This window comes from Oncorhynchus mykiss, chromosome 1 (genome assembly GCF_013265735.2).
Source record: "Oncorhynchus mykiss isolate Arlee chromosome 1, USDA_OmykA_1.1, whole genome shotgun sequence".
Classification (NCBI taxonomy): Eukaryota; Metazoa; Chordata; class Actinopteri; order Salmoniformes; family Salmonidae; genus Oncorhynchus; species Oncorhynchus mykiss.
The window spans coordinates 69,896,303-69,921,974 of NC_048565.1; the positions used below are offsets into that span (position 1 = coordinate 69,896,303).

A 25,672-nucleotide genomic window follows, 5' to 3' on the forward strand; every position below is an offset into this window, starting at 1 on the left:
AGCAAAACAATTGACTTGTTTGTCATGTTTGTATGTAAAAGAACATCAAAGCGTGTTTTGTTGTCCAGCCCTGGAAAGAGGAATCATCACAAGCAGCCATTATAATTATTTAGCTAGCCATCTCTGATAGACAGTGCATGGTAACATAGCTCCCCGTGAACCGGTAGAAACTAGTACCGCCCTGCTTTGAAAATCCAGCCTTCGAGGGTCCAAAGAAGTAAGTAGGGCTCCCGTCAGGCTGTGGTCTTTACAAAGCCAGGGAAAATGAGTCAACCTACATATCCTGCAATATCATGGCAGACAAGAACATTGTTGAGACTGGTCCAATGGCTCTATTGAACAAGGACAACCATATCTACTCGCTGCTAGAGTGATCGTGCAATCGACGAAACACAAAAGTTGCTACAAAACATGACTCCTTTAATTTTTTGATCAGACAGCAGACTTAATCAAACAATGACTTCATCATGGGATAAAAGATGATGCAATAAAGATCGTACTTTCTGGAGAAATGTCCTCTGGTCTGATGAAACAAAAATAGAACTGTTTGGCCATAATGACCATCTTTATGTTTGTAGGTAAAAGGGGGAGGCTTGCAAGCCGAAGAACTCCATACCAGCCGTGAAACACGGGGGTGGCAGCATCATGTTGTGGGGGTGCTTTGCTGTGGGAAGAGGGACTGGTGAACTTCACAAAATAGATGGCATCAAGAGGATGGAGAATTATGTGGATATATTGAAGCAACATCTCAAGACATCAGTCAGAATGTCACAAATGGGTCTTCCAAATGGACAATGACCCCAAGCATACTTCCAAACTTGTGGCAAAATAGCTTAAGGACAACAAAGTCAAGGTATTGGAGTGGCCATCACAAAGCCCTGACCTCAATCCTATAGACAATTTGTAGGCAGAACTGAAAAAGCGTGTGTGAGCAAGGAGGCCTACAAACGTGACACGGTTACACCAGCTCTGTCAGGAGAAATGGGCCAAAATTCACCCAACTTATTGTGGGAAGCTACCCGAAACATTTTACCCAAGTTAAGTTTGTTTTTTATTTTAATTTTACCGCTAGTGCGCGATGAGTCAAGGATATCCCTACCAGCCAAACCCTCCCTAACCCGGACAACTGTGCGTCGCCCCATGGACCTCCCGGTCGCGGCCGGCTGCGACAGAGCCTGGGCGCGAACCCAGAGTCTCTGGTGGCACAGCGGTCTAGGGCGATGCAGTGCCCTAGACCAGTGCCCTAGACCACTGTGCCACCCAGGAGGCCAAGTTAAACATTTTTATGGCAATGCTACCAAGTACTAATTGAGTGTATGTAAACTTCTAACCCACTGGGAATGTGATGAAAGAAATAAAAGCTGAAATAAATCATTCTCTCTACTATTATTCTGACATTTCACATAATTAAAATAAAGTGGTGATCCTAACTGACAGGCAGACTAAGACAGGGAATTTTTACTAGGATTAAATGTCAGGAATTGTGAAAAACTTGAGTTTAAATGGTGTATGTAAACTTCCGACATCAACTGTAGATATGATCAATACAAGTTGATGTCAGAGATCCAATACTATTGGTATACATTCTAATTGGTTGAGTGATAATCATAGTTAAAGGTTTCTTTTGAGAGGACAACTCGATGACAACCAGTCAATGTTCAGATCACCAAGACCAAGGTCTGTTAGCATCAGAGACCTTATTTAACATCACACATTTATTCTTCAGATACTGACAGTTTGCACTTGGTGGCCTATAGCATCACCCTAAAAGAAGAGGCTTCAGATGAGGCAGGTGAACCTGCAACCACAGCACTTAAACTTAATTTGACATGGTGCCACTGTATTTTCTTGCTAACCATGACGGTTGGACATACGCACACACAGCACTCTGTAGCCACTTCAGACTACACACCCAGTGGTCCACGCTTTCCCTAAGCCCTGAGTACTGCCCCGAGGTGAGCCTAGCCACTTAGCTCATAAGCCCCAAAGGGCTCTTTATACACATTGCACTCAAATGTACCATAACAACGCGGCACAGTTGCTCTAGGAGACCAAACTAAACTACCAGGCCTCGCAGCGTTTCTAGGAATTCTGCCAACCCTTTAACTTGAGTGCTTGTTTGATATTCTTTCTTCCCGAAATGTATCACTCTGGACATGCACACAGAGAAAAGAGAGAACACTGTGGTCCCCTTGAACCAGTTGCCAATCCCTCCAATAGACCATGAAGATATAATTATATTGCTATAGTATCTGGTTGTAGTATATTCAAGAGGGATTTAAAAAAATAAATAATCAGATGCTGTGGTCATATGTTTGGTCTTTATGTATAGAGGATGGAATAATTTACCTTATTGCATTTACAGTATCTGCTTCTTAGTGTGTACAGTGCCTTCAGAAAGTATTCATACCCCTTGATTTATTCCACATTTTGTTGTGTTACAGCCTCAATTCAAAAGTTATTAAATAAATACAATTCTCACCCATCTACACACAATAACCAATAATGAGAAAGTGAAAATATGCTTTTAGAAATGTTTGTAAATTTATTGAAAATTAAATACAGAAATATCTAATTTACGTAAGTATTCACACCCCTGAGTCAATACTTTGTAGAAGCACCTTTGGTGCCGATTACAGCTGTGAGTCTTTTGGGGTAAGTCTCTAAAGAGCTTTGCACACCTGAATTGTTTATCGTTGCTAGACAGCCATTTTCAAGTCTTTCCATAGATTTTCAAGCCGATTTAATTAAAAACTGTAACTAGGCCACTCAGAAAAATGTAATGTTGTCTTGTTAAGCAACTCCAGTGTAGATTTGGCCATGTGTTTTAGGTTATTGTCCTGCTGAAAGGTGAACTAGTCTCCCAGTGTCTGTTGGAAAGCAGACTGAACCAGGTTTACCTCTAGGATTTTGCCTGTGGTCAATTCTATTCCATTTATTTTATCTTTAAAAACTCTCTTGCCGATGACAAGCATACCCATGATATGACACAGCCACCACCATGTTTGACAATATGAAGAGTGGTACTCAGTGATATTGGATTTGCCCCAAACATAACGCTTTGTATTCAGGACAGAATGTTTATTTCTTTTCCATATTTTTTGCAGTATTACTTAAGTGCCTTGTTGCAAACATGATGCATGTTTTGGAATATTTGTTATTCTGTACAGGCTTCCTTCTTTTCACTCAGTCATTTAGCTTAGTATTGTTGAGTAACTACAACAGTTTTCTCATATCACAACCATTCATCTATGAAACTGTTTTAAATCACCATTGGCCTCATATTGAAATCCCTGAGCAGTTTCCTTCCTCTCCGGCAGCTGAGTTAGAAAAGACGCCTGTATCTTTGTAGTGACTGGGTGTATTGATACACCATCCAAAGCCTAATTAATAACTTCACCATGCTCAAAGGGATATTCAATGTCTGCTTTATTTTAATTTTTTTACACATTTATCAATAGATGCCTTTTTTTTTTTTACCTCCCTGGTCTTTGTGGTTGAATCTGTGCTTTAAATGCACTACTCAATTGAGGGGACCGTACAGATAATTGTACACTACATGACCAATAGTATGTGGACACCTGCTCGTCGAACATCTAATTTCAAAATCATGGGCATTAACATGGAGTTGGTCACCCCTTTGCTGCTATAACAGCCTCCCCTCTTCTGGGAAGGCTTTCCACTAGATGTTGGATCATTGTTGCGGGGACTTGTTTCCATTCAGCCAAAAGAGCATTATTGAGGTTGGGCACGGATGTTAGGTGATTAGGTCAGGCACACAGTCAACGTTCCAGTTCATCCCAAAGGTGTTCGATGGGGTTGAGGTCATGGCTCTGTGCAGGCCAGTCAAGTTCTTCCACACCGATCTCGACAAACCATTTCTGTATGGACCTTGCTTTGTGCACAGGGGCATTGTCATGCTGAAACAGGAAAGGGCCTTCTCCAAACTGTTGCCACAAAGTTGGAAGCCCAGAATCGTCAAGAATGTCATTGTATGCTGTGGTGTTAAAATTTCCCTTCACTGGAACTAAGGGGCCTAGCCCGAACCATGAAAAACCGCCCCACACCATTATTCCTCCTCCACCAAACTTTACGGTTGGCACTATGCATTCGGGCAGGTAGCGTTTTCCTGGCATCCGTCGGTTTGCCAGATGGTGAAGCGTGATTCATCACTCGGGGGAACGAGTTTCCATTGCTCCAGAGTCTAATGGCGGTGAGCTTTACTCCACTCCAGCCGACGCTTGGTGATCATAGACTTGTGTGCGGCTGCTCCGCCATGGAAACCCATTGCATTGCAAACCCCGAAGCTCCCGACACACAGTTCATGTCTTCCAGAGGCCGTTTGCAACTCGGTAGTGGGTGTTACAGATTATTTTTACGCGTTTCAGCACTCGGCGGTCCCGTTCTGTGAGCTTGTGTGGCCTACCATTTTGTGGCTGAGCCATTGTTGCTCCTAGACATTTCCACTTCACAATAACAGCACTTACAGTTAATATTGTAAATGAGTATTGTAGCTGGAAACGGCAGATTTTTTATGGAATATCTACATAGGCGTACAGAGGCACATTATCAGCAACCATCACTCCTGTGTTCCAATGGCACATTGTTAGCTAATCCAAGTTTATAATTTTAAAAGGCTAATTGATCATTAGAAAACCCTTTTGCAATTGTGTTAGCACAGTTGAAAACTGTTGTCCTGATTAAAGAAGCAATACAACTGGCCTTCTTTAGACTAGTTGAGTATCTGGATCATCAGCATTTGTGGGTTCGATTACAGGCTCAAAATCGCCAGAAACAAACTACTTTCTTCTGAAACTCGTCAGTCTATTCTTGTTCTGAGAAAAGAAGGCTATTCCATGTGAGAAATTGTCAAGAAACAGAATATCTCGTACAACACTGTGTACTACTCCCTTCACAGAACAGCACAAACTGGCTCTAACCAGAACAGAAAGAGGAGTGGAAGGCCCCGGTGCACAACTGAGCAAGTGGACAAGTACATTAGTGTCTGGTTTGAGAAACAGACGCCTCACAAGTCCTCAACAGGCAGCTTCATTAAATAGTACACGCAAAACACCAGTCTCAACATCAACATTCGAAGACGTGACTCCGGGATGCTGGCCTTCTAGGCAGTGTTGCAAAGAAAAAGTAATATCTCAGTAACTGGCAGCTTCATTAAATAGTACATGCAAAACACCAGTCTCATCATCAACATTCGAAGAGGTGACTCCGGGATGCTGGCCTTCTAGGCAGTGTTGCAAAGAAAAAGTAATATCTCAGACTGACCAATAAAAAGAAAAGATTAAGAATGGCAAATGAACACAGGCTCAGGACAGAGGAACTCCGCCTAGAAAGCCAGCATCCCGGAGTCGCCTCTTCACTGTTGACGTTGAGACTGGTGTTTTGCAGGGGACTATTTAATGAAGCTGCCAGTTGAGGACTTGAGGCCTCTGTTTCTCATGGTAGTGTATGTAGACTGCTAACATGATTCTCCTCCTCTCTTTTACACAGATGTGAATGAGTGTTCTGAGCTCAACAACCGGATGTCCCTCTGCAAGAACTCCAAATGTATCAACACGCAAGGATCCTACAAGTGTGTGTGCCTGCCGGGATACACCCCCTCTGAGCGGCCTAACTACTGTGTGGCCAGGGAACAGGGGGAGGCAGCAGTGGCCACAGAGAGGGAGTGAGCCCCCACAGCCACTAGAGGGAAACACAAAACACTAAAAAAAAATACCCTTATTTAATCCAAGCCCATATACTCTGCACTGTATAAAAACACACTAAATAAAACAACAAAAATAATTTACTTGAGATAAAGTTCCAATTTAACCTACTATGTGGTGCCTGGGTGCGGGGGAGAAACACAGCATTGTATAAAATGTATGTTTGTTTTGTCTGGTTTTTGTCCGTTTTTATTTTTTATATTATAAGGAGTTTATGCGCGCTAGAGAAGCATTCGCTCTCCTAATGTAACGACAAACCCTATGAACTCCTACTGGGGGATAACGTTTTATTTTCCACCCAGTCCAAAATGCCTTGTGTGTGGATATTTAATTGAGTGAAGAGGCCAGCCATCCTTTCGTTTTCCCCGTTCTCCCTCTTCTTTCCAGCCCTTCTCTTCCTCCTCCTTGTACGGTGACTGCGGAGGACTGCTTGCTTGGCCATGGATGGACAGCCATCTGATCTTTGCTCTGTGGCTTCACACAAACATGCAGTATGCACATTACTGTAATAGAATGTTGTTCATGTAAATTCTTTGGAATAAGCTTTTTTTCTAGGCATTTTTTGTATTAATTATAAATGCAAACACAAAACTACTTCTGTGTCTGGGACATTGGACAATAGCAGGTTTTTATTTTTTTGTTTTATTTTTGGATTTGTTTGGTTTTATTCTCTTGCCTGCCCTGTGGAGCAGTCATATTCCCTACTCATTCATTTATTTTCTTGAGATATTGTTTTATTTCTTTGAACAAAAATTAAATGAAGTTTTGCTTAATTTTTTTTCATACTTTAAAGAAATATTTTTCAGCATTTTACTGCAATGTGTAAAAGTCTTGCCAGGTTGCAAAGCTGCTATGGGACAGCCGTGGGAGAAATTTTGTACATTTTAAACAGAAGAGTTGAGAAACCAGTTTATGTATTTGTAATTTGTACATGAAAAATAGCTCTTGTATGAATATTCATATTACTATGTATATTAAACCCCTGGTAATAAATCACAAATGGTGATATTTATACTGGCTGGTATGTGATGCCCTTTATTATTAGAAGTGACAAAGACCTATTCACATTGTGCACAATAGCTGTACCTAGAAGAATCATATAGTCGTGACATATGACACATGCCCGATTAGATAAGCTCAACTACAATGTGCACAAAAGAAATGGGTGGTCTTTACGACTTCACAACTGTGGTTACTAATTAACTGTGGATACATACTAACAAGACATGTTCTATCATACCTTTCCAACACTAGTCTTTGCATATTGTAAATTCGAATTATATTCATATTGTTAATGTTCATTGTTTTAGTCACTCCATATAACCCTCAGACCAGTGCTATTATTAGCCTGTGTAGACTCAGGCTCAGGGTGAGACCACACTTCACTTAACATGAACTGGTTGATCAGTAGAGAAATACCTAGGTCAGAGGTGATGTTTGCTCCTCCCTGTTTTCTGCATCATATAGAATATGAATTGGTCTGACATTATGGTGTCAAGACCCTTCTCTAATCAGAGCAAAATAGAAGAGACGCATGAGTGGCCTCAACTACCAATGACCTCGTTGCTGTTGCATTCTTGTTGCTCACAGATCTTGATCTCAGCACATGCCTCTCACCCCCCACCCTCCCTATTGCCCCATTTTCCAGTGTCCCCTCTGTCATTTTTTCCATTGACACAGACAGTGATAGCGCCACAACACCTCTGATGTCAACACATCGTAGAAGACTTGACTAATCATTTTATTTTCCTGCTGCTGTTCTTAATATAGGCCAACAGCGACATGACAAAAGCTCAGTTGTTGCATCTGGTCATTGTGGATCTGTGTGTTTGTGATTATGGATCTGATTTAACCAATAGCATCTGAATGGCAGAGTAAAGGACCCCAAAGCCAGTTAGGTAATACATGTTTAGTGTTACTGTTGCCCTCCTCCTGGCTGGCTAGCTACCCAGTGTCACCCAGATGGGGCTTTTCCCACAGTGACAAGGGGCCAGCAGAAACCTTTGACGAGGGACTCAAACGGCATTAAACTCAGCTTAGCACCTCCAGTGTCAGGCTTGACCATACTTTCTACCGAACAAAAGGGAGCGACCCGGGTGGCAACCAATAATTCCTCCTTTTTAAGTCATTTGGGAGAGATGGGTCATTTCCCAATTTGCCTCTCGATCACATCGGAATCCCACCCTGTATAACATGTATAACTGCAACAGTGAGAGTATTCTGACTTCTACCTTGACCACTGTAGAATACCACTAAGAATATGTGTGTTTAATGCTTATTCAGATGTATTCTCCAATAGCATGCAAATTCTACGTTTTTTCAGTCACCAAGCCCTTTATCTATGTGGCATCACGTCCTATGTTGCTAAGCCCACGTTGTTTTGGAGGGCTTGGTTTCTGTTGTGGGTTTGGGATCTTTTCTGGTGTCAGGACCTAGATCGGCTCAGCCAATGGTCAGGGCTGACTTTAACTAGTCACTCCAAGGTCAAAAGTCCAGCTTTCTAGTCCCCTAAGTCATGTCTCACTGGGCAGTCTGCTAAAGAACGAGTGAAGAGAAGAGCCATGTCAGAGGGATAAGTTGTACCAAGTAGTACATATACTACATTTAAGTAGTAGCATTGTAGTCTTGATGAGTCTAACATAAGGAGGAGGTAAGAGACAGCTGTTTGCATACGTAAATATGTTTAATCATTTTCTCATGTTTAAATGTGTTGTCATTTAGCAGATGCTCATATCCAGAGCGACTTACAGGAGCAATTAGAGTTAAGTGCCTTGCTTAAGGGCACATCGGCAGATTTTTTTTGATCTCGTCGGCGGAGGGATTCCAAACAGAGACTTTCTGGATACTGGCTCAAAACTGTTAACCAATAGGCTACCGGCCGCCCTGTTTGTATGCTTGTTATTGGTTTTGATATGTTGCAGTGGAACCCTTATCTTTGGTCGAATTGCACCGTGTTAGCCACTGACCTGTAGGGCAAGACTATCACAAACAGCTCTCTTCTGTATCAGGGTTATGCTCGTTAGCTCTGAGAACCACCTGCAGTAGACAGGTCTTGGTCGCCTTCCCCTGCTCAGACAACCAATGGTTGCGTGCCACGTCGTCAACTGTGTCACAGATTGCTATAACATATGATGTGGTTTCCTGATAAGTAAAATACCTATCCAGGCGTTGTAAGATCTGGCAGGTGTCGGCATCGCCTGGGCAGAGGAATGTGCCCCTTGTCTGGACTGTACACCTGTTCTCCACCTGTCTCTCCGGTGCTGTACCAGGGCATGGTAAGGGAGAGAAGTACAGTATCTCTTTTGATTTATACAGCTCCTATTCGAACAGAACAGACCCTCTTTTTCCACACAGGATTTGTCTTAAATCCATACCACATGTGATTTTCAAGTAGATTTGCGATGAAGGGACGAGTGCTTGGCAGGCGTGTGTGTGCGTGCGTTTGGAAAATATACTTAAATGTGTGAGCATGCGTACGTGCATGTATGGAGGTATTGTTTTATTGGCTGATAAAACTCTACTCTTGCAGCCAGAACTGCTTCACATAGCTTCAAATGACATTAGAGGAGAGATAGTTGCACCAGCCCCAGAGAGGAGAGTTCTGAGGGAAAGCAGGAGAGCACTGATTGTAAGAAAGAGAGCGAGAGGAGAGATTGTGTGTGTGTGTGTGTGTGTGTGTGTGTTTGTGTGTGAGAGAGCAAAAATAGTGTGCAAGAGAGGGCTCAGGCTAGAGAGAGAGGGCAGGCACACAGGCGGCTGTGGTCACATGCTCCTCTCCCCTCTCTCTTCAGGCGTGATGTTTTTGTTGAGCCTCTCCAGAGCAGCTGGGAGTGAGAGCCGTTCGCTCGGTCAGAGAGCCCCGCACAGCACACAGTGTTGTCTAAGCATGAGTGGACAGTTCCCCGCAGCATGACCAGAGTCTGTACGCAACTATTCCTGTCCCGCTGAGACTAACACTGAGAGGAAACGATACTGAAGAAGAGACAAGAGGTAAGAGCAATATGCTAATCAGCAAATTCAGCTGTTCAACTGAGACTGGAGACTACCACATCACCACTGTGTCTGTCGTACTGTGCAACTGGGCATATGCACATCGACAAATCTCTTTTCACCTGAATGTTGATGAGACAGGAGTGCGCTGTGCTGTTATTTGAGGATGATTGTTTGAGTGAGAGTAGAATGTGATGTACTATATGTGTGTGTGTGTGTGTGTGTGCGCGTGTGTGTCTATCCATCTGTCCTGAAGACAGTAAATCTAGCTGGGCACTGTGTCAGCATTCCCGTGGTGTGTGTTTGGAGCGTGACAGATGACATCACACAGAAGTGGCTCCCTGACAGCCTGTCATCACGCATTGAGATTTATGAAAGGAATTTAATTTATTAAAAGTAAAAAGTACATTTAGGGGTTTTGGGGGGGGGGTGATGAGGCAACTTAGTTGCAGTAATGATGCTCACACATCTAGCACACAAGCTGTCCTTGTGTAATCAACATAGAGGATGCTTATACAGTAGGGATGTGCATCTCTCCTTTCATGAACGATTCGATACGCAACTAGATACATGGGCTCCGATACAGGAACAATACGTTTTAGTTTGAAACAATTTGAGCGATTTAGTTTGATTAGGGGAACGATTTGATGCTATTCGATACAATTCAATGCACTTGTTTTGTATGAACACATTCATTTTCCATTTTAAAGTAATATCTGCTGCTGATGGGAGCTCAGGAGCTGGGCCTCTCTGAGCTGGATCTGTCTGAGATGACTTCTCTAAGCTGAGTGGCACTCTGTTAGTGTGTGTGTTTGTGTGTCAATGTCAGTGGTGTGAGTAGGCACCTGAGCTGAGCCATAGGGAAGGCTGAGCGTCTACCACCCCACTATCAGATTAGGGTGGGGGGCAATTTATGCTTTTTGTTCACCCACCTTTTAACTGAAATCACCACCACCTACTGATTAACTTGTCATTTTTGCAGATACATTTTTTGTTGTCCTAGTACTGTAAATATTTATCTTTCGAAATTAGCATGACATTTAGCCAATTAATATAATGCAACTTTTGATTTGACCCCTGTCTCAAAAGCAAATGGTTTAGACGTTTGGAATTTTATGGAGCACTTTTCCTGTCCTGACCAGCTTGTAGTCCTAAAACCTGGAAATGAGTTACCTCTGGTTCGTTCAGCCATCTCTACGGGAAAAGGAATGCTGAAAGAATAGGGTTTTGGAATAAACTGTGAAAATATGGTCTAACACAGGCTTAAAATATCTTATACATTTTGTTCTGAGATAATAGCAGTCAGTTAACATGACCTTTATGAATTTTGAAGTCTTTATGTGACGTTAGCTGATTATCTCATAGAACTAAACGTGTAAGATCTCCTAAGCCTGTGTTTGCTACAGACCTTATTTTCGGCGTTTATCCAAAAACCCTCCAAAAACCTGCATTCATTTTCCTCATAGGCTTTGTCCAGTGAACCATGGCGGAGTTGGTGCCTACAAAAAGACGCCATTACTATTTCTCTCTCTGATTGCGACCATGCGCATCTCGAAAAAATGATTGGTGTCCTTTTATGAAATTACCCTATTCATGTAAAAATGACCAAATACACTTACTGTTTAAAGCCTTCTGGATGATAATGGGGTGAACAGGCAGTGGCTCGGGTGGTTGTTGTCCTTTATGAACTTTTTGGCCTTCCTGTGACATCGGGTGGTGTAGGTGTCCTAGAGGGCGGGTAGTTTGCCCCCAGTGATGCGTTGTGCAGACCTCACTACCCTCTGGAGAGCCTTACGGTTGTGGGCGGAGCAGTTGCCGTATCACCGCCTGGTATGGCAACTGCTCAGTGCATCAAAGCGGGGACCCAGAGACTGAAAAACAGCTTCTATCTCAAGGCCATCAGACTGTTAAACAGCCGTCACTAACATTGAGTGGCTGCTGCCAACACACTGACTCATCTCTAGCCACTTTAATAATGAAAAAAATCTATGTAATAAATGTATCACTAGCCACTTTAAACAATGCCACTTTATATAATGTTTACATACCCTACATTACTCATCTCACATGTATATTCTGTACTCTATACCATCTACTGCATCTTGCCTATGCTGTTCAGCCATCGCTCATTCATGTCTTTTTATGTACATATTCTTATTCATTCCTTTACACTTGTGTGTGTATAAGGCAGTTGTTGTGAAATTGTTAGGTTAGATTACTTGTTAGATGTTACTGCATGGTCGGAACTAGAAGCACAAGCATTTCGCTACACTCGCATTAATATCTGCTAACCATGTGTATGTGACAAATAAAATTTGATTTTGATTTGATCAGTATTTATGTTGAACCTGAAACATCAACATAAAATCTGAATGATTGAATACCCCAATCAGCAGTTGGATGTAAGTTGCGCAGGCCTACAGAACTCAAACACAATTTTCTACAGCGCATTTGGTTATGGTAACAATCAGTAGCGGTGCATGGGTAAAATCACTGAGCAAGTCAAACCAGTAAAAAAGTCCATATTACAACTTAGGTTGTGATAATCGCATTGTTTGCTCTATAACCCATTCGTTCATACGCCACCGTGATATACAATAAGGCCGCTATTCCAGCACCATTTACACTTAAACATTTAAAAATCAAATCAACAGTGCTATATATATGCCTAGTTTAATACACTGAAAACAAACTTAAAGATACCCCCAAAATTTATTCCAATCAATGTGGCTGTCCATGGCACTGATGTGTTGGTGCATGCGCAAATAAAACACCCTACACCAATGCCATCCTCCTCTTTTTCATGTTGGCAAAACGGTCGATAGCTCTGTCATACTTTTAGTTTTTGTTGTCATAGGCTACCTAGCTAAAATGCTTGTTAGCCTGAGTTCCTCGCATGGGCAACAATGAACCAGTTAAGCTAGCTCGCTAGCTAGCTAGTTAATGTGAGCCTATTAGGCTACATCTAGGCTAAATATTCAATTTTATTCGTCTCAGGCCAGTGGCACCACATATTCATTTATGATTTACAGCATTATAATGATTGGCCTGTACAGAGAATTAAGTCAAAACCACAAGTCCATTTCCCCATGTCTATCCATGACTTAGGAAAGGGCAAATTTAGCAAGCTAGCTTGTGCAGGACATCAAAACAAGCTGACTGGAAACAGACACATTTTTCAGAAAATTACGTTTTTATAAAGGAAGTGATTTGATTGGTCTGAAGCCAAATCCAAACTGCCCTCCCTTGGGGGGGGGGGTGTTTTGCTGCACCGGGACAACCCACAGTTGTGCTTAGCTCAAGGCTGATTGGCTAATTATTATCAAGGCAGGTTAAATGCTTGCTGGCATCAATCAATCAAATGCTATGGCGGCAACATTTTGGTCCAGACAGCATCAGATACATGCGCTACACATATGAGACAGGCGTGCTGTTTCCCTCACTTGGGTGATTTATCCGGTGAGATTCAGCCACTTGCAAATTAATGGAAAATTATGAAAAGACAGAGGAAAGATAAATTATTTTAAATGTTAATTTTTTATTGGTCAAATATTTGGGCAAGGCTGGCTTCTCTTGGCATCCATGAATACACCCAACTAGTAACAGTAAACCCAGAAAATGACATTGTTGTCGCTCAACTATTAAAGCCTATGATTTGACATTGACTGTCATTTTCAAATCAAATCAAATCAAATGTTATTTGTCACATACACATGGTTAACAGATGTTAATGTGAGTGTAGCGAAATGATTGTGCTTCTAGTTCCGATAATGCAGTAATAACCAACAAGTAATCTAGCTAACAATTCCAAAACTGCTACCTTATAGAGACACAAGTGTAAGGGGATAAAGAATATGTACATAAAGATATATGAATGAGTGATGGTACAGAACGGCATAGGCAAGATACAGTAGATGGTATTGAGTGCAGTATATACATATGAGATGAGTATGTAAACAAAGTGGCATAGTTAAAGTGGCTAGTGATACATGTATTACATAAAGATGCAGTAGATGATATAGAGTGCAGTATATAGGTATACATATGAGATGGATAATGTAGGGTATGTAAACATTATATTAAGTAGCATTGTTTAAAGTGGTTAGTGATATATTTTACATCAATTCCCATTTTTAAAGTGGCTGGAGTTGAGTCAGTGTGTTGGCAGCAGCCACTCAATGTTAGTGGTGGCTGTTTAACAGTCTGATGGCCTTGAGATAGAAGCTGTTTTTCAGTCTCTCGGTCCCAGCTTTGATGCACCTGTACTGACCTCGCCTTCTGGATGATAGCGGAGTGAACAGGCAGTGGCTCGGGTGGTTGTTGTCCTTGATGATCTTTATGGCCTTCCTGTGACATCGGGTGGTGTACAAGTATCTGAATGCTGAAGTTGCCGCGCAGATGTACGAATAGCCTAGAACAGCGATAGGCCTACCTCTCATTTGCATGAGAGGCTGTCTCCCGCACTGTGCGGTGTGCACACACTTTTCTGACAGTCATACACAGTTACATGCCTAAAATACGCATTAATTCAGTCACAACAAAAAAATATGAGTAAAAACATTCATGATCTGGCGATTCGTAAAATTTGAATCGGTTTTACCATCAAGGCAAAGGGTGGGTACTTTGAAGAATCTCAAATATATTTTTATTTGTTTAACACTTTTTTTTGTTTACTACATAATTCCATATGTGTTATTTCATAGTTTTGATGTCTTCACTGTTATTCTACAATGTAGAAAATAGTCAAAATAAAGAAACCCTTGAATGAGTAGGCGTGTCCAAACTTTTGACTGTCAGGTCCCAGTCAGATAGCAGCCTGGGATAGACAGCCTGTTCATACAACTTTTCAATAATTAACCTTTACTAACAGGCTCTCTTCCTTCTCTTCCTTTCCTCTCTCTCGCTCTCATCACCGCTGCCGCTATCTGCTCCACCTGCATCTCCCAACTGATGTTAATTATGGCCAGCACTGCAGGCGACTGAGAGGGAGAGATAAATCACTACCATGGGAGAGTTCTCTCCTCCTCCTAACCCTCCTCCTTTCCCCACCTTTATTTTTCTCTCCCACACCCCTGCTCTCTCTCTTACACAAACACAATCCTCTCTTCTCTTCCCTCTATCTCTCTCTCTCATTATTATCTCACTCTTTCCCTTTCCCTCCCTCTGAAAGAGAGAGATGTTGCTTATAAACAGAGCAAGGTGATTGGCTAGTGTACTGTTTGGTTATACAGTACAAATATGACTTGAGATGGCGAAAGACAAGTATAGGGACAAAGTGGAGGAGCAATTTGGCAGATCGGACACAAGGCGTATGTGGCAGGGGCTCTTAACGATCACGGATTACAAAATGAAAGCCAGCCACATCACGGTCACCATACCAGACGAGCTAAACACCTTTTTCTCAAGATTCGAGCACCATGACCATGAGCTGCAGAGAGCCCCTGATGACAACGTGGGCTACACTCAGTCTCCACTGAGGACTGGCCGTAAGTCATTCAAACGTGTTAACCCTCACAAGGCTGCCGGCCCAGACGGCATCTCTAACCATGCCCTTACTGCTGTTGTGTGCTTTGACATTTCTCTCTCTAACTCAGGTTGTTATACCCACCTGCTTCAAGATGTTCACTATTCTCCCCAAGAAAGGGAAAGTAACTGAACTGAATGACTCCAGACTAGCAGCACTTCCGTCATCATTATTAATTACAATCTAATTAGGCTAGTCAGTTAAGAACAAATTCTTATTAACAATGACGACCTAGCCCGGCCAAACCCAGGCGACGCTAGGCCAATTGTGCTCCACTCTATGGGACTCCCAATCACAGCCGGATGTCATGCAGCCTGGATTCGAACCAGGGACTGCAGTGATGCCTCTTGCCCTGAGATGCAGTGCCTTAGACCGCTGTGCCACTCGGGAGCCCCATGAAGGGCTTCAAGAGGCAAGTCAAAGACCAGATCACCTCCTCCCTCCCCGACACACTCGTCGCTCTCCAATTCACCTGCCGCCCTGACAGATCCACGGACAACGCAATCGCCATTGCCCTTACCCACCTGGACAAAATATATGCATATATGAGCATGCTGTACATCAAATACAGCTCGGCCTTCATTACCATAGTGCCCTATAAGCTCATTACAAAGCTCACAGCCCTAGGTCTGAACTCCTCCCTATGCAACTGAGTCCTGAACTTCCTGACGGGCCACCCCCAGGTGGTGAAGGTAGGCAACATTACCACCTCGACACTGATCCTCAACAAGGGGGCCCCGCAAGGGTGCGTCCTCAGTCCCCTCCTGTATTCCCTGTATACCCACGACTGCGTGGCCTCATACAGTACTAACTCCACCATCAAGTTTGCTGACGACACAACAGTAGTAGGCCCCTTACTTTTTTCAATCTTTACTCACAACATGGCACTGGTTTTGAGTAAAGCCAGAGTGTCTATGTATGCGGATGACTCAGGACTATACACGTCAGCTACTACAGCGACTGAAATGACTGCAACACTCAACAAAGAGCTCCAGTTAGTTTCAGAGTGGATGGCAAGGAATAAGTTAAGTTAAATATTTCTAAAACTAAAAGCACTGTATTTGGGACAAATCATTCACTAAACCCTAAACCTCAACTAAATATTGTAATGAATCATGTCATTATCAAAACATATTGATACAACAGTAGCTAAGATGGGGAGAAGTCTGTCCGTACTAAATCTCCATGCATATCCCACAAGAAATGCCACCAGAGGTCTTCACAGTCCTAAAATCCATAACAGGCGCACAGTACTACATAGAGCCATGACTACATGGAACTCTATTCCACATCAACTTACCTTAGGGAACAGCGTGGACTGTGAAGCAACACTAACATAGGTACAGACACATGCATACACTCACGATAACATACACACACATACACATGGATTTTGTGTTGTAGATGTGGCAGTACAGTAGGGGTCTGAGGGAACACACTTACTTAATGTGTTGTGAAATGTATTGTAATGTTTTTTTGTTATTTTTAATTTTACCCCTTTTTCTCCCCAATTTCGTGGTATCCAATTGTTGTAGTAGCTACTATCTTGTCTCATTGCTACAACTCCCGTACGGGCTCGGGAGAGACGTAGGCTGAATGTCATGCGTCCTTTGATACACAACCCAACCAGCCGTACTGCTTCTTAACACAGCACGCATCCAACCCGGAAGCCAGCCGCACCAATGTGTCGGAGGCTACACCGTGCACCTGGCAACCTTGGCTAGCGCGCACTGCGCCCGGCCCGCCACAGGAGTCACTGGAGCGCAATGAGACAAGGAGATCCCTACCGACCAATCCCTCCCTAACCCGGACAACGCTAGGCCAATTGTGCGTCGCCCCACGGACCTCCCGGTCGCGGCCGGTTACGACAGAGCCTGGGCGCGAACCCAGGGACTCTGATGGCACAGCTGGCGCTGCAGTACAGCGCCCTTAACCACTGCGCCACCCGGTATTGTAATGTTTTTAAAATGGTATAACTGCCTTAATTTTGCCGGACCCCAGGAAAAGTAGCTGCTGTCTTGGGATCCACTAATGGGGATCCATAATAAATATAAATACAAATCACCAACACGACGAGACAGCCTACAAGGAAGAAGTAGGCACTATGACGGCGTGTTGCCAGGTACCCCTCCCTCAACGTTAGCAAAACAAAGGAGTTGATTGTGGATTTCAGGAGAAACCAGGCTGGACACGCCCCCATCCTCATCAACTGGGCTGCCTGTGGAGACGGTCAATAACTTCAAATTCCTCGGCGTACACATGTCAGAGAAGCTGAAATGGTCTAACCACACAGACACCGTGGTGAAGAAGGCATGATGGCAACTCTTCGGCCATTACTTGAGGGAACTCAGTGGTCTACAGGAGCACCATCAAGACCATACTGTCGCAAGGCTCTTCAGAGGGTGATACGTGCAGCCGAACACACCATTGGGTGCACACTGCCAGGTGTCGCAGGAAGGCCAAGAAGATCATCAGGGACCCCAGCCACCCAAGCCATGCCCTGTTCTCCCTGCTTCAATCACTCAGACACAGGCAGTACAGGAGCATCATGGCAAAACTGAAAGACTGGCCAATAATTTCTACCCTCAGACCATCAGGCTGCTGAATAGTCAGCTACCTGCTGCTCACCCTGTGGACATTCTTTCTCCTGCTGCCAGCCCCCAACAGACTTTTACTCTCCCCACCCCGATGACATTCGTCACTGTTGCAGTTGCTAATATGTATATTATTACTTTTTTCATTACTATGTTTTATTGTTTGTATTTCACTCAATGTTCAGGCTCCACTTATGGTCATTCCCCCACAAATCCCCCTAAACAGTCTTTATCTACCTCCACCCAAATGGACATGTACAGTTGAAGTCCGAAGCTTACATACACTTAGGTTGAAGTCATTAACTTGTTTTTCAACCACTCCAAAAAGTTCTTGTTAACAAACTATAGTTTTTTAGTTTTAGTTTTTGGCAAGTCCGTTAGGACATCTACTTTGCATGACACAAGTAATTTTTTCCAACAATTGTTTACAGACAGATTATTTCACTTATAATTCACTGCATCACAATTCCAGTGGGTCAGAAGTTTAGATACATTAAGTTGACTGAGCCTTTAAACAGCTTGGGAAATTCCAGAACATGATTTCATGGCTTTAGAAGCTTCTGATAGGCTAATTGACATCATTTGAGTCAATTGGAGGTGTACCTGTGGAGGTATTTCAAGGCTTACTTTCAAACTCAGTGCCTCTTTGCTTGACATCATGGGAAAATCAAAAGAATAGAGATGAACGTACTTTGGTGCGAAAAGTGCAAATCAATCCCAGAACAACAGCAAAGGACCTTGTGAAGATGTTGGAGGAAACGGGTACAAAAGTATCTATATCCAGAGTAAAACGAGTCCTATATTGACATAACCTGAAAGGCCGCTCAGCAAGGAAGAAGCCACTGCTCCAAAACTGCTATAAAAAAGCCAGGCTACGGTTTGCAACTGCACATCGGGACAAAGAGAGCACATTTTGCGGAAATGTCCTCTGGTCTGATGAAACAAAAATAGAACTGTTTGGCCATAATGACCATCGTTATGTTTGTAGGAAAAAGGGGGAGGCTTGCAAGCCGAAGAACACCATCCCAACCGTGAAGCACGGGGGTGGCACCATCATGTTATGGGGATGCTTTGATGCAGGAGGGACTGGTGCACTTCACAAAATAGATGGCATCATGAGGATGGAGAATTATGTGGATATATTGAAGCAATATCTCAAGACATCAGTCAGGAAGTTAAAGCTTGGTCGCAAATGGGTCTTCCAAATGGACAATGACCCCAAGCATACTTCCAAAGTTGTGGCAAAATGGCTTAAGGACAACAAAGTCAAGGTATTGTAGTGGCCATCACAAAGCCCTGACCTCAATCCTATAGACAATTTGTGGGCAGAGCTGAAAAAGCGTGTGCGAGCAAGGAGGCCTACAAACCTGACTCCGTTACACCAGCTCTGTCAGGAAGAATGGGCCAAAATTCACCCAACTTATTGTGGGAAGCTTGTGGAAGGAAGCTACCCAAAACGTTTGACCCAAGTTAAACAATTTAAAGGCAATGCTATCAAATACTAATTCAGTGTATGCAACTTCTGACCCACTGGGAATGTGATGAAAGAAATAAAAGCTGAAATAAATCATTCTCTCTACTATTATTCTGACATTTCACATTCTTAAAATAAAGTGGTGATCCTAACTGACCTAAAACAGGGAATTTTTACTAGGATTAAATGTCAAGAATTGTGAAAAACTGAGTTTAAATGTATTTGGCTAAGGTGTATGTAAACGTCCGACTTCAACTGTATTTATTCATCACTGCTACAGTTGTACATAGTTCTATTTATATATATTTTTTACCATTTTCATTATTTTATTTCACTTAGTCCTGCATGTTGGAGCTTGAAGCCTAAGATTTGCACTGTACCCTGCAATCACACCTGCAACCCTGTACATGTGACTATTAAACACGATCTGAATCTCTTTCTCCAGCAAGGCTACACAGATTGGTTTTTGCAGAGCGGCCATGGGCCGGGGCTCTTGTTTCCATTAAACTCTGGGGCTATTTATAGTGTGTGTGTGTGTGTGCCACCGGCTTCACCGCACGTCACTAACACACACACAAATATACACACCAGAGGAGGCTGGTGGGAGGAGCTATAGGAGGACCGGCTCATTGTAATGGAATAAATGGAACCGAGTCAAACATGTGGTTTCCATGTGTTTGACACCATTCCATTTATCAATTCCAGCCATTACAATGACCTCGTCCTCATTTTGCTCCTCCCAACAGCCTCCGTGTGTGTGTTTGTGTTAGTGACGTGTGTAAGTGACGTGTGGTGAGGTCAGTGGCTGGGTATGTACTGACTATTATCAAAGACAGGTTTACTTACAAATATACCTTGATGAATCCCCAGTTCACCATGCAACAGATGGCTCCAACAACCAGAGTGACATTAACCTAAATTTACAAATCATTTCCCCTAAATGCAAATACCAATGTAGCCATATGGCGGCATATTTCATAGCACCCGACAAAATGACGCTCAGCTATTGACCAATGTAGCATCCAAAGTTACAATCAAAATGACTGAAAAATGAAGTTCCTAACATTTAAAAAAGTGACTCATGAAAACAACATTCGAGCTTGATAAATCAAATGCATCAGAGGGATGTTGTCTATTGACCCTATTCCCATGTTCATGAGGATTTTGGCTGTTCTCATGTTGTCTAGTCTCATGTTCACCCCCTCCCCCCCAACCTATAAAAGGAAAATGTATTTAGGCCTAGCTTTAAGTGTAAAGTTGTCTATTCGTCTGTCCTTCAAGGTGAACCTCTGGGTTATCAAACCGATCATAGAAAGTGTCAAACTCTTGTGGATGGGGAGGAAGGCGTGCACCCCTGCTGCCTTTCCTGATGTTTTGATGCAGTTTTAGCACATTTTTTGACTTTGAGCATAAAAAACACCAGGATCATTGTGGAAAAACATTGGATAACAACATATTTTTAAAAATGTATATAATACTTTTTTGGCGTGCACGTCACTGCTGTGTGTGTGTGGGTGGATTGACAGCGCTCACTTGCTCCACACTTAAAGGGGTGTCTGTGTTTCACTGACTGTGCCGAAAGAGAGTATGATAGAGGGGGAGAATGGCCATGTGAAAGACAGGTTTGTGATGGCGAGGGCTCTGTTTTGGGCAGAAGAGGCCAGTTGGGAGCAGTGTAGGTAGTACATTTTGAGGCGGTTAGGGGAGTGGTCTGTTACTCTGGAAGGCTGGGGTTAAAGGATGTGTGAGTAGTACTATACTTCCTGGACAGTATTAAGAACATGCTTAGAAGGAATAAGAATGTTAATGCTTAGTAGACAGGTAGCTTGAAGTTGTGGCTTTGCACACTGTCTCTTTGTACTTGCTGATGTCCAGTTTAACTGACCTCTGACCTATATACTATTTTTACTTTCTATTTATCGTTTTATGTGTAATTGTCCCGTCAGACAGGGCTCTTCCACAAATGTTTTTTATTTCAGTTTTCTTCCCTGCTTGTCCATGAATACCACTTGGAAATGAATTGACGCCCTCTAGAGTCCGGGCCCCCGGGTTGAGAATCCCTTTTCTAGGAGTATGTTTGTGCACGTTCCAGTTCTGCCACAATTTGATAGGAGGAGAAAGGGAGAAATATCCCACCCACTGCCCCCTACCACCACCGCTTCCCTTAATAACAGACGTATGACGGCGGTGCAACAGCAGAAAGCACTTAGCAACCATCAGAGGGTCCATTGGCTGTGCCCCCCCCCATGTCCTGATGCCCCACCACAGACCCCAGCGGCCCATGTGTAAGCGCCTCTGTTTACAGGTAACTGCTCACAACAACTCATGTGGAATAACCAGATTTCCCACAATGCAACATATTCTACTGTATGTCGTCCACCTCCTCTATCTGAGACAATCGTTCTGGATCAGTAAGCAAACTCCCCGTTGCTGGAAGCACACAATTGTTTTGTTTTCTGTTTGTTTGTGAAACGCTCTGAAATTGAGCGAGTTTGAAACATTGACTTCTATTGACAAGAGGACCAAATACAGAATGAAGACTTGCATGCATGAATCATACCCTTGTAAGTCAAAGATCTTACATAATAGATGGAGTGAACTCCGTGACAAAACAGTGGGACCTACAGTACCACAATGCTTTCCAAAACAAGAAGAACTTATACTGATACAGAATGAGATGGGAAAGGGAGGACAGATGACAACATTGTTGTTGGAAACATTTTTGAAAATGTCAACATACCATTCACAATAAGTGTTGCGCAAATCCAAAACTGAGACAAATCTACTTGTCATATAGACAATGTCGCGACTTTTTTGATTTAAGGAATGATATTCTGTTGGACCAGACTGACTGCATGGGAGGGCAAAGACCTGAATCATTAGTAATTAGTCATCATTAGAATCATTAGTAATTATCTTCTTGGAGTAGAGTTGAAACTGCTACCAACATCTTTTTTTTCTCTATATATGAATGGATGCTAGTGTGGAAAAGTCACACATTGCCTCAATATTGTTTCTTTACCTCAAAAGGCTGCACACCATATGTCACCAGTATCAGTGGAGTAAGAGTAACATCTTCACATGAGAGCAGACATTGAAAGGAAGACTTCTCCTGAGAAGTGGTAATGCAGTGTTAATGGGCGGGGATGTTCTGTAGAAGCCCATGGTCCATTGTTGCTTGTTACTTGCACGCCCAAGCGACAGGATGTGCAGTCATTGTTTTTGTTTAGTTTTTAGTTTTTAGACTCTGGAGAAGACAAAATGATGTGTGCAGCATCAGAGGGGGCTGGTTTTGCAGCATGCCCACACACACACATACACTGAAGTTGACTGAACACGGACGGGCTCCCTAAGTGTCTGGTACATGCTGCCTCTGTCTTTGCTGCTCCAGAGAAGGGGAATTGATTGGTCTTCTATAGCTGAGGGCCAAATAGTTACAGTCCCGTCGCTTTGAGTGAAAGCAGACATCTGTTAACCAGGGTTAGTTGTCTGATGTATCTCTGGATATTTTCACTTGGTTTAAATTAGTGTCTTTGGTGGAGTGACCGCAATCCTTGAGAGAGAGATTGATTTGGTGAAAGAGAGAACAACAACAACCCCCTCCTCTTAAAGGTATTGTGACACATTTCCTGCCCTCCTCTTCTCCACTTTACCTTGTGTTGGCCCTATTTTTAGTCCGGCCAAGGGAAACAGTCAGGTAGAGGCAGGAAAACTAAGTTGGGAAAGAATAGGAGGAAGTCTACTTGCCATTTAGACAAACAATCAGCGGTCTAGCGGGAGTGAGCTGCTGCTCTTTACGACGAGAGAGAGAGAGAGAGGGGACAGAGCGAGGTACAATAGAAGTGGGTCAGCCACAGAAAAGACCAGAGAAGATACACAGTACTGGAGCAGTATGCTGGTGTTTCCAGTGAATGGGTATGAGTAGGAGCAGGCCAGGCGCCTTAGGTGGATTTGAGTCTCTCAATCAGAGGCCATGTGTGGAAGGTGGTGGATCCAAGTCATCTACTGGTAGGACCTGACTGTTCTTCCTGAGGTAGGTGGGGCCGTGCTAAAGAAAAGTTCCATCTTCAGCTCTAACACAAGCGCTTCACTTTGTTATGGGCAGTTGAGGCTGCTGAGGGGAGGACGGCTCACAGTAATGTCTGGAATGGAGTCAATGGAGTGGTATTAAAACCTGGTTTCCATGCGGTTGATACCCTTCCATTGACTCCATTCCAGCCATTACTATGAGCCGTCCTCCCCTCAGCAGCCTCTATTGGTTTTGGGGTCTGGTTGTAACCCAACCGTGTTCAGTTTCTACAGTAAACTAACATTTTTGCTTTGAGACTGTTTTCAGTACCTATTTGTCGCTCTGCTTTTCTGACAAAGTTTGAACGTTCTTGCACTGTCAAAGTGACATTATGTTAGTATAATCTGGCGAAACATTGTGGTGGGGGTTAGCAAGTTGCGGAGAAGTTGGAGGACTCTGCAAAGGTTTATGCTTTCAACATGGTAGTGTTGTCTTTATGGATTATCTTAATTGGCTGCTATAATATGACTCCATTTGAGCATTTTTGTGGGTTGAGCATTTAGTTCATGTTTGAGCCCTGTTAGAATCCGCTCAAGCTGAGAAGTCAAGATGAGCGTGCGCTATGCTCATAATGTAGACCCCGATACCATGGGAATGACGTTGCCTGAGATAAGAAGGGGGCGCACTTCATTGAAATTACATCCATCTGACGCTTCCTCGCTCCCACAATGCATACTTGCAACAAGATAGCCCTCTTCAGCAGACTGATTAATTCACAGATCACAATGTTTTGTTTAATTGTATACACCAGTCTAAAAATGAGGGCACAATCAGAATGTGGACAAGATCAGGACAAAGGACAGATGTTAGAACCAGGTATTAACAGGGCTTTAGTGTATTTTCTCTCTGTATTCTGTTGGAACATTTGCATAATGAACCCTTTGAACTTCTCAGATCTCTTAGGGGCGATTCCACGCCAGGATAGTCCGAAATAATTTTGGTATTTTAGATTGTTCTGGCAATTCTCACAAAGAAAAGTAATTGTGAGAAAGGATGTTTAACATGCTTTTTTTACATGTGTATCTCAAACCATCTTTCTGAAAATCATGATGTTAGCGGGCATTTTAGACCCTATGGTCCGTGGTACCATACATGATACAGACAACATGTTGGTATCATTATACTACCTATAGTGTGCTCTAACTTATGGAGTATGTCTAGATTCTGAAATACAATTTTATTAATTTATTCAACATTTTAAATATTTATCTGTTTAAAATTAACAAAATTAAAACGTTGTTCTTGAGATGTTCGTATTTTTTATTTTTTTTATTCAGAATCTAGACATACTTCATATGTTAGCTCACACTTTGAGGAGTGTAATGATACCAAGATGTCGTCTGTGTCCTGTGCGGTACCACAGATCATAGGGTCTTACAGGAGACATGTTTAGGTCTAAAAAGGTCTTAAAACTTTCATCGTGAATTTTTTTTAAAGGTGTGATACAAATGTAAAAAGCATGTCAAACATACTTTCTCCCAACGAAGTTTATATGTGAGAATTGCAAGAACAATCTTAGATTCCAAAAATATTTTGGGGCAATCCTGGCATGGAATCTCCCTTAGTCCAGAGTTAATGCAAAGCATGTTATAGTACAGCGCACTATATAAACAATTATTTAAGGTCATTTAAGTTGGGCATGCATGCGCATCATTTACCATAACGTGCGGCGCTATAACACACATTACATTGTAACATCCCGATAGTGTATTTCAATGTGTACATATGGGTTTGTTATTGTGTTGTTATTATGACCTCAGCCAGTAACCTCAGCCACTTCAGAGACATGGTTGGGTTGAGGTGTTTGGATCAATACAGTGGTGGTCAGGCGATGGTGATGGTGGTTGTTGTCAAGGAGTGATTGTAGAGAGGTGTGTGTGTGTGTATTGAGGTTACTTTAGAGGATTCATCATATCCTTCTGATAATAATAAAGAATGGCAAACTGTTCCATATTTCTATAGTGGTCTGAAACCTGTTACATGAAGACACCCTTTGTGTTGAAATATACCTTTTTTTGTTTTGTACTGCAGTGCTAATCCTCAGCCCAAATGTGCCCACATTCATAACCTGTAGCAGTGTGTCTAGCTGAGGGATTGCCAGTAATGACCATTGAAGTGTTTCATAGCTGTGTAGAGAGTGGTAACAATGGTAAGCTTCCTGGAAAACACACAGAGATGACCTCCTGTCAATCAGTGAATCAAAGAACAAGACATTACTCACTGGGCACAGACGTCAGTTCAACGTCTAGTTTTGATTTAGTTTTGAAAAGTTGCGTAAAAAAATATGAAATGCCCTTC

The 25,672-nt window shown here is 42.7% G+C and overlaps 2 protein-coding genes across 9 annotated transcripts in view; both read left to right on the top strand.

The window, feature by feature from the left end:
* The window catches only part of ltbp1 (latent transforming growth factor beta binding protein 1), a 132,039-nt gene extending 125,302 nt beyond the window's left edge, over nucleotides 1-6,737 (top strand). For all 5 annotated transcript variants that reach the window (XM_021610250.2, XM_021610266.2, XM_021610258.2 and 2 more), the window contains one exon: nucleotides 5,509-6,737. In XM_021610250.2, the coding sequence (XP_021465925.2) occupies nucleotides 5,509-5,687 (179 nt within the window). In that variant the 3' untranslated portion in view covers nucleotides 5,688-6,737. The remainder of the gene's footprint in view (nucleotides 1-5,508) is intronic.
* A 2,678-nt stretch (nucleotides 6,738-9,415) lies between these two features.
* The window catches only part of rasgrp3 (RAS guanyl releasing protein 3 (calcium and DAG-regulated)), a 53,978-nt gene continuing 37,721 nt past the window's right edge, over nucleotides 9,416-25,672 (top strand). For 2 of the 4 annotated variants that reach the window (XM_021610306.2, XM_021610313.2), the window contains exon 1: nucleotides 9,416-9,713. The gene's annotated coding sequence lies outside the window, so the exon portion shown is untranslated. Of the gene's footprint in view, nucleotides 9,714-22,772; nucleotides 23,339-25,672 lie in introns of those variants that run through there. The other 2 variants (XM_021610297.2, XM_021610323.2) reach the window with 1 other exon arrangement.